General features: G+C 43.9%; 1 protein-coding gene across 1 annotated transcript; it reads left to right on the top strand.

The window, feature by feature from the left end:
- Positions 1-2,511: 2,511 nt before the first annotated feature.
- LOC101960833 (ubiquitin carboxyl-terminal hydrolase 17-like protein 6) lies at positions 2,512-4,095 on the top strand. Its single transcript, XM_005340384.2, has one exon. It carries the CDS (start codon positions 2,512-2,514, stop codon positions 4,093-4,095), a length of 1,584 nt encoding a protein of 527 aa, XP_005340441.2.
- The last annotated feature ends 5,901 nt before the right edge of the window (positions 4,096-9,996 follow it).

Below are 9,996 nucleotides of genomic sequence, written 5' to 3' on the forward strand. Positions count from 1 at the left end.
TTGAGCCAGGACTCACAACCATTTCTGACACAGGGGTCCTGAAGAGTGAGTCCTGGTCCTTTGTTCAGTGAGATTTTATAGGCTTTTAGGGGATACTCTATGTGTCACAACATCACTCACAAAACATTTCACACCATGGGAAAATCAAACAACAACTCTGAACATTGATTAGCACATTCACTGGAGGAAACAAGTTGGGTAGGGGTGATTGGTGAGTTCAAGAGGTGGATACATTTCAACTGATTGGTTTAAGCCTTTAGGGGTGTACATGCTAAACGACATGGTTTCCTAACATGTCATCAACCACTGAGACTACTGGGGAGATATCTGGCATCCCAGGTATTTGTCCCTGTCTCATGCTGATTAGTGGTTGCTAGGGGGTTGCTATCTCACCTAGCCTAACTGAGTCAGGGACACCTGGCATCACAGATCTCTCCTGTTATTAGCAGACAAACAACTCAGCAGAGTTGCTAGGTGCCTAGGAGTGCTCTGTTGGTTTTTCCAAGACAAGGGTCACCACCCCCTCCCTTTGGACAGGCCTTCAGGTAGAAGCTGGGTTTCAAAAATGGAATCACAGTGTTAGACCAGGACGCAAGGAAACACCACTGACTTCATTTAAAATCAAATTAAAGCAAGCTTATGATTTCAACTGGCCAGGTGCCTCTCCCTTCCAAAATGGCAAAAACAAGACAGCACCCCAGCTTTCCTGCAGCCCAGCTTTATAGCCCAGAAAGTTACACAAAGGGGGGTTACAGATAACAGAACTCTGAAAAAATCAAACTAATGGTAGTTTACATTTTTTGCTGGCCCCAACATCAGAATTTATGAGGACCATTAGAGCCTCAGTGAGGGTCATTGTCTTGCCAGAGAAGGCCAAGATTTGTGAGGCATCACTAAAGTTTCAGAGAGGGCTGCTATCTGGTCAGAGAGCCAGGCATGGGTGAGTTCAAGGCAAGGGCAGGCATTCCAAGCAGGTTCAGAATTTGCAGTAATTTATAGTAAAGCCGAAATTATCTTTTCATGGATTTGTGGCAAGATGCCCAATTTTAAGAAAAGATCAGGTTGAGTCTATCAACAGTAGTTTCTCAATCTCTACAGAACTGTGCTTCCCATTCAGCCTTGGACAGCAGTGGCTGTGCACTGGATTCCTCTACTGGCCATTTTCAGAAGATCCTTGCAACAAATTATTGATATCTTCTTGGAAATACAATTTGGCCCATGCCCTAACATGGCCCTCTCCATCACAATAACAATTTTTTTTTGTTAAACCATTTTCTTCTTGAAAATTTTTTTATTCACCTTTAATTATGTTTCAAAATCCACTATTCTGCCAGACAATTGTGCCTTTTGCCCATGGGACATTTATCTGCCAGATTTCTGGCCAGATTCCTATCATTAGAATGCTTCCCATGCACAGGATGGACTCAGGGCTATTTATAAGTGAATGAAGACCCATGTTATCTTGCAAATTCCCCCTCAGGAGTGGCCTTCCCTCATTGATCTCAAACTATGTGTGGAGAAACAGATTTAATGTAGTCTGGGATATCCAATCAGCCTGAGAGGGTGTGTTCCCAGCTGAAGACAGGATAGGATCATTGTCTGTGAAGCCAGGGTGTGTCCCTGGAATGTGGTCCTGATTAGATTTAGTAACTGATTATCCATATAAAAAAGGAAGTCAAGCAAAGGTTGCATGTTCTCAGAGAAGGGTCATTGAAGAGACTTGGACTTCTGACCTATTAATCTGTGACTTAATGGATTTTATTGGTGTTGCCACTAAGTTTCTGGCAATGTGCTGCACATAACTAGAAAAGAAGCACAGTCTGGGAAAGGAGAGTGACCTTGATAGATGAGAAGGAAGACAGTGCCCTGACAGGTAGGGCTTGTGCTCTTTAACAGCAGAGGCACTATCACAGGTCAGCTTAGAGGTTGTGTTGGTGTGTTCAAAGACATTGTGCTCAGCTAAAAGGGAAAAAAAGATAAAATTGTTGCTGTCATATTTTCCAGTTGGATAAATTCGTCATCTAATGAAGACCATGTGAATCTTTGTTTAGGTAATTTTTAAATTATGAATTACCCTTTAATCAACAGGGTTATGATAATAACCCAATATTGGAAAAATTGTAATCACATTTAGCAAATTATTGGTGCTTTTTTTGTTCTGTTTTGTGTTTCTTTGTATTGTTTCTTTGTTTTTCATTGTTTTTCATTTTCATCTCTCTCTCTCTCACTCAAAAAAAAAAAAAAATTAAAAAATCCTGAGATCCATAAACAGGGAAAAGAGTCAAGCAGTCTCTCCAGGAAGTGAACTGACCACACCTAAATCCCTAATCTAATTAAGTGCTTGCAGGTGATTGGTGGATCTGGCAGGAAGTTAGTGGGTGTGGTCAGGAGGCTGAGCCATAAAAGACTGAAAACATGGACCCAGCTGTCATTTGAAGGCCTACTCCGAAGGAGAAGCTCTCTCCTCTGGAGATTCAGCAGGGAAACCTGGTGCTTACTGCTCCTGGAGACATGGAGGCAGCTTCACTCCACTGTGGAGGTGAGTCTCAGTTTGATGACTGTATAAAACCTGAATGTTCATCCAATGCAGCTGATGCTAAAGTCTATTTGGGTCCTTCTCTACCTGCAGAGTCATCGTTGTCACCTTGCCCTGATGCACACTTAAAGAAGAATTCAGCTCCTGTGGGGCCACTGCTGGCTCCTAGAGGGAAACTTTGTCTGAACTGGCAGAGACCTTCGACAGCTGGTGCTGGGCTGCAGAATATGGGAAACACTTGCTACGTGAATGCAGCCCTGCAGTGCCTGACATACACACCTCCCCTGGCAAACTACATGCTGTCCCAGAAGCATTGCCAACGCTGTCCTCCTCACAGGGTCTGCATGCTGTGTGTGATGCAAGCCCACGTGACACGGGCTCTCTGCCACCCTGGGCATGTCATTCAGCCCCTGCCTGCTTTGGTTGACGGCTTCCACACTTCACGGCAAGAAGATGCCCATGAATTTCTGCTCTTTACTCTCCATGCCATGCAGAAAGCATGTGTGCGTGGGCATAAGCAGCCAGGTGCTCACTCCAAGGACCCTACCCTCATGGGCCAGATATTTGGAGGGTGCTGGAGATCTCAAATCAAGTGTCTCCACTGCTGTGGCGTTTCAGACACTTTTGACCCCTACCTGGACATTATGCTAGACATCACGGCAGCTCCCAGTGTGCAGCATGCACTGGAGCACTTGGTGAAGCCTGAGTGGCTGGAAGGGGAGAACGCCTACCAGTGTGGTGTTTGTCAGAAGAAGAGGCCAGCCTGCAAGACCCTGACCCTGCAGAGGGCACCAAAGGTTCTTATGCTGGTATTGAAACGGTTCTCGGATCTCACAGGGGAAAAAATTGCTAAGCACGTGCACTACCCTGAGTGTCTTGACATGCAGCCATACATGTCTCAGCAGGGCAGAGGCCCACTGGTGTATGCCCTCTATGCTGTGCTGGTCCATGCTGGGGTGAGTTGTCACAGCGGACACTACTATTGTTATATAAAAGCTGGCAATGGCCAGTGGTACAAAATGGACGATGCTAAGGTAGTGGCCTGTGACATTACTTGTGTCCTGAGTCAGCGTGCTTATGTCCTCTTCTATGTCCAGAAGAGTGAACTTGAAACTGACAATGGGAGTGTGTCCCTGGGCAGGGAAACAATAGCTCTTGGGCCTGATGACACAAACTTGAGAGCCACTCAAGGAGAGCTCCAAGGAGACTCCTGTAGCAAAGCAGGAGAGCCAGAAGAGCGCTTGGTGGAAACAGCTACTGGAGAAATCACCTTGGATCAGTGGAAATTTCTCCAAGAACAGAACCGACCAAAGTCTGAATTCAAACTCAGGAAAGTGGAATTCACTCTTCCTCCCAATGTTGTTGTGATTCACCAGTCAAAACACAGAGAAAAGGAAAACATAATGGATAAGCAGGAAAAATACAAGCAGAACAAGGACACCAAGTACAGAGTAGGTGAGGAGTTGGTGAACACTGGCCAACTCCAGTGTCTTACAAGAAGGCCCAGAGCCAACAAGAAGAAGAAGAAGCAGGGCAAGAGGACAGTAATTGTGGTCTAGCAATCCAGGGCACTGTGAAGGCCTTTATATTGCAAACTAATGGTAAGTACTTAGCAGTCCCTGAAGTGCTTTGAGTTTCCTGAAGTAGAGGAGTGGAAGCAGAAGCCTGGATGATCACGGGATCCAGTTGTGGGTTTGGGAGTCAAACCAAAGCCTTTAGTCAGTCTCCAATCATTGAGACTTCTCCAAAGTGCCATGGCATCTCTGAAACCTTGAGAACTGTGGTGGATGGGCAGTGGAAAGAGGGAAAGGTGCCCATGGCATTCAAGCAGTTCAAGGTCAAGTACCACTGCAGCAGTTTGTCCCAACAAGCTCAGCTGCCTTCAGAGCCCAGGGACTTGGCACCCTCCAGGTGCCAGGTCACAGCCCTGCATCGCGTCCCTGAGGGGGCAGCAGCCCCAGACACCTGAAAGGTCATGGGGATTTTGATGTGGTTATCCAGGAACTCATCCCACTGCAGAAATCCTTCTCCTCCTCTTCTATCTCTGCTCCTATCCTCCCTCGCCTCTCCTTCCTCTTCTTCCTGTGGTCCAGGTGTGGGCAGGGCCACTTCCAAAGGCTGCCTAATTAGGAGCATTGGGCCTTCTTTTGTCCAAGGGATTGTCTATGTGCCCTGCGAATGCCTCCCTAGAAGAAATGGCTTTTCTAGAGGAAGGACCCTGCAGCCTTAAAGTTGATTCCAAAGATAGTTCTCCTAACTCCATGAACTCTGAATTTGCAGCTGAAGCTGAAGGTCAGAAGGATGGGATGGAAGGACCAAACGAAGCCAAGAAAAGCAGCTGAAATAGGCTTGGGACCAGGACTCCAAGCTGATCTCCCTGAGGCTCCACAGGACCTTCTAGGGAAATCCAGTGCCCAGAAGGACAGAAGCTGCCACCCCTAGGGTGAAGCCCAGCCCAGAAGTGTGTCCCAACCATATGGAAGGACCAGCCCTGAGCATCAAGGTCACTTCTCAGAAAGAGAAAGACTTGCCCCCAGAGGTCAGAGCCCAGGAGGAATAGCCTGACAGGAGCAGCTTCTGTGACACCACAGTGACCAAAGGACAGTCGTTGAGGAGCCCTCTCCCCTGCTAGAATATTTGGATGGCTCCAACCTTCAAAAACGGGTTGAGAAATCCAAAAGCATTCAGATAGGAAGGTGGTGATGGAACACCCTTCATGAGGAGGCCACTGGTGTGATGTGGACGAGATTGCAGGGTCAGACTCTCTCAGGAGGAACCTGTCTCCCTAAAGTACTCAGCAGTTCCAGAGCCTTCTTCCCTCTCTACTGACTACAATATGTAACCCTCATTTGTACAGAAGTGCTTGGTGTGAGTACACCAGCTACAGGGCCAGCAGCCCAAGATTAATGAGTTGATCCAAATATGGAATACCACACCCAGTTGTGCCAAAGGTATTTGAATTTATAAATTGACTGAAGTGTGAAATAAAGTAAATTGAAAGTAAATAAAGAAAAAGGGAACTTGCATACCATCTCTATCTTTGTTTCTTTTCCCTGTTAATTGATAGAATAATTGTGTATATCTACCGAGTTCCACCTGATATTTCCACTTCTCTGTTCATTGAGTAAATCTACTTCCTCAATGATACCATGAAATTGTGTAAGAATATCCAAAGTCCCTATTCTATCTATTTTGAAGTATACAAATCATTACTGTTCTAAGGATGTGGGTGGAACCAGATGGCATCTGTTTAGGTGAAATAATGTGTGCAAAAATGGCAAGAAACTTTATCATATTAAAGCAAAAGTTCAGCACTCTGCCAGCACTGCCCGGGGGCTGATTCCATGAAGGGCCAGGAGGTAAGTCCACAGATTGGTCTCTGTCATCCTTGCCAATAGCAAGTCAAAATGGAATTTGCCACATTAGGGTGAAACTGTTCTTGCACTGAGAGGTTGGCATTGCACTTTCTAGTTCCTATTGTAAACAGCAAACGGTATGCAAAATAAAAATTGAATGGCCAGAGCCTCAAACATTTCTAATCCACACTTCAGAGACACTGAATACTATAGATGCCCAACGTTTGTTTGGCACCCTTCGAGATTTGGCTGCACGCGCACACACATGCGCGTGTGTGCATACAAACACACGTTTAAATTGAACTGTTTCCAATTAGTTAACAGATATGTTGTTGATCACCGAGTGACCTCACAAGTATATAAGATTTCACTTCTACACATGAAGGTTCTACATCCTTGTCAACATTTGTTACATTTTTATTTCTTTGGTGATATTTATTCTAACTGGTGTGAGCTGGTATCTTTTCGGTTTATCATTGGCATTTCTTGATAACCTAATGATATCAATCACTTTTTTCAAGTGTTTGTTGGGCATTTGTATTTCTTTTTGGGGAAGTGTCTGTTCATTGCCCATGTTTTTGTGAAGTAACTACATGGCTCTTTTCATTTTTTGAGGTAGGGCCACTTATGTTGCTCAGGGACTCACCATATTGCAGAGGCTGGCTTTCACCTTGGGATTTTTCTGCCTGGGGCTCTGGAGTCTCTGGAATTTTAGGCTTTCCTTGGGAGCCTAACCAGAGGTGGAATTGTTAAGGAAATGAGCTCTTCTGTTTCTGTCTCAATGTCCTACTCATCAGAGGGTTTGTTATTCATTGAATAGCTACCGGTGAGCTTTCATTTTATTTTATTTTTGAGGTTCTTGATGCTTTGGTTATCAGGGTGATTGGGGGTGGTGACAGTTTGGGCAAAAAGAATTTCCTAGCCACTTGATAGGATGTGACCTGACACTGAAAGACTAGATTTCCTAAATTACATCCAGAGGTACAATTACAGCTGAAGAAGGATCTGATACCCAAGGCTTCATCTTTGAGGTTCTCTCCTGTCTGATGAGGCTCACTGTGGCTCTCAGTCACCATCATTGTCCTCACCCTGCTCTCTCGTCCATGACTATGGCTTGGAAATGAGGTCTCCTTGAAGTCTGATATTAAAAATCTAGAAATGTTGCAAACTTTTGTAGTTGAGATGATTACATTAGGAGAGACGGCTTTGACCTGATCAGTGAATTGATTGGCCAATAATTTGAATGGGCTACTGGAGGGAAACTGTTGGAAGTTGGGCCAGAATTGAGGAAATAGTCCCCTAATGCCCTTGGGGATTAAGCACCTCATCCCTGGCTCCTCACTCTCTCTGCTCCTGGTTGCCATTAGAGAGTATATTTCCTTTCTCATGCCCTTGTACCAGAATGTTCTGTCTCACCTCAGGCCTAAAGCATTGCAGTCAGGTGGCCATGGACTGAAACTCTCAAACTGAGTCCAAAACAAAATGCTTGTTGTATAAGTTGTTCTTGTCATTTATTTTGTTCACAGCCACAAAAACTGGCAATGAGGGGGGTAGTTTGCTCATGCAATTACACACACTGTGAGCTAATCAAAGGGAAGGCACCTGAGAGAACCTGAAAAGCTGAGTGGTGTAACAGGAATCTATTACTTGTGTTAGGAGGTTTGCAGACAGCACTAAACTCTGAACAGGTCTCCTTCAGGCACAGAAGAACAACTGTGGCCCTGGGTACAATATGGTGGTACAGTGCTTGTCTAGCCAGCCCAAACAATCAAACACTGCAACCAACACAAACACACCCAAATCTGCAAATTCTTACAGAATATCAAGAGACATATGAGAGGAAACAAAGCTTGGGGTGTCAAAATTCAGGTCAGAGCCCCACAGCCCCCAAGGAACTGGACCCTCCCCAATTCTGAGAGAGGGAGAATTAACAGGCCCCACAGAGATCATGATGCAGCCAGCACCTGCATGAGGTCCTGTGAAAGGCTTCCAGAGGATCCAACCTGCTCTGAGTTGGACTTCTGACCTATTAATCTGTGACTTAATGGATTTTATTGGTGTTGCCACTAAGTTTCTGGCAATGTGCTGCACATAACTAGAAAAGAAGCACAGAAGATTTCCCCTTCTCCCTCCAACAATTCACAAGATAAATTTAACATCCCAACAAGAGTTGAATGATTTATATGTAAAAGATGGAGAACAGGCTGAGAAAGAGAGTCAGGTGGAACAAATTCCATCTTCATTTTCAAGACACAGTTGAATCTGAGGCTGGTTAAACATAGGAAAAAGAGGAAAAACTACTAAATATATCTCTTTATGTGGCATAATCATTACTTTCTACATATTTTACAAATTCAAGCACAAATTAAAATTTTTTTCTTGTTCAGAGAACATGGGGGAAATGTCAATAAAAGCAACAGTTTGCCAACCACACTCTTTGTCTCATTATGTCTCTCAGATTAAAACTGTTTTATTCTACTTTTAATTATTGTTGATCTGGGTAACAAGAATACAACTGTAACTTATTATTATAAATTTAATCATTCATCATGCTCCCCCTTTGGAATACCAGATTAAATGGTGAGATGGGAGTACATCTAACTTAAAAGTAGACTAACGAACTTTGAGAGTCTAATGGACTGTGAGAAACTTCAAAACAGCTGTAGCTCAAGGCAGTACAATGGCCCACAACTTCACAGCTGAGCCAAGCTGCTTTCGATGTTGTGGCAAAAAAGATGAGCAGAGGCTCTGTCTATGGCTCTAACTGCCTGACCACCCTCATTGTGAACCCACCATGGCAACACCCCAGTTGGCATGTTATGTGAGGTGGACACTAGGCTTTCCCTTTTGTACCCACATTTAGTTCTCTGAAGTTGATTGTAGGTTCAGACTTTGTGTTCTCCATACCATCAGTTAAGTTCCTGGCCTCTCTGCATTGGAGAATGTTGTTTTTGCTTGATTTGCATCTGTTGTCAGAAGCTCAGGTCACAATCAGATACAAAGCAGGAAACTTTGTTGTGGTGTCAGATATTTTCCAGACATTATTATTTTTCTTCTTGTCACTTCTCAGGGCTTGGCTTTTGCTTTTCTATAGAGCTGTGCAAAGATTTGGTCTTCATTCTCTGACTCTTTAATCCTCACACTCTTGCTCTAGGCTTTATCTTCTCCCTTCTTTATAATTCTTATTTGGATAATGCCTTCTTCTCCCTCAAGAAACTGAATTCACAGGAAGTAATCTCTGTCTTAGTACCTGCCTGAGTACATCTTGCGTCTCCATGAAATTACTGGAAAAGATGATGTTTGTCTCTACACAAGTTTTTAGTCAGAAGAATGGGCTGGAGTTCAGGGAAGGTGAACGTGGTTCAATTCTAGGGTGGTATTCATGTCAGCAGAACTGCCAAACCATCAACTAAATTGTCTGACTAAAAAGCAATTTTTAATAAATAATAGTTTATGTAAAGAAAATACTCTGGCTCTGCCTTTAGTAATAATGGACCCATTATTGTGCTGAAGTGTATTGGGTGATTTCTTGCTCTTTATTAGTGCTGGGTCACTTATCTAGGTCTCAAGAGGTTTAGTGTCTGCTTTGTTTTTTAACTCACAGTATTAAATATGAGTACATTCTATTTTTTTTTTTTGTGTGTGTGTGTGTGTGTGGCACCAGGGATTAAACTCAGGGCACTTAATGAGTAAGCCACATCTCTAGCTTTTTAAAAAAATAATTTTCATTAAAAAAATTTTTTTGAGACAGGTTCTCACTAAGTTGCTTAGGGCTTTGCCAAGTTGCTGAGGCTGGCTTCAAACCTATGATCTTTCTGCCTCAGCCTCCTGAATTGCTGGGATTACACAGGCAAGTCCCACCACACCTGGCAAGTATGTTCTTTTTATAATCTCTGGAAGGTGGAAAGTTTTTTGAATTTGATTCAAATTCACCCCTTCACGTGGTATATCACAAATGTCAATTGCTTACAACCCTCTCCTGCCTTCTGATAAAACTAGCCTAATTCCCTCTTAAGATTGGGAACCATCTCGCCACATGTTGGGGACCATAAATCAAGTCAAGATGGTGCCTGGCAGTTTGCCAGGAGGAGTGGTTTGTGAGGC

Source organism: Ictidomys tridecemlineatus, chromosome 14, assembly GCF_052094955.1.
Source record: "Ictidomys tridecemlineatus isolate mIctTri1 chromosome 14, mIctTri1.hap1, whole genome shotgun sequence".
NCBI classification, from domain to species: Eukaryota; Metazoa; Chordata; class Mammalia; order Rodentia; family Sciuridae; genus Ictidomys; species Ictidomys tridecemlineatus.

Bases quoted from the DNA above. Each gene is read 5' to 3' on its own strand.
- LOC101960833 (XM_005340384.2), top strand. From the start codon at position 2,512: ATGGAGGCAGCTTCACTCCACTGTGGAGGTGAGTCTCAGTTTGATGAC.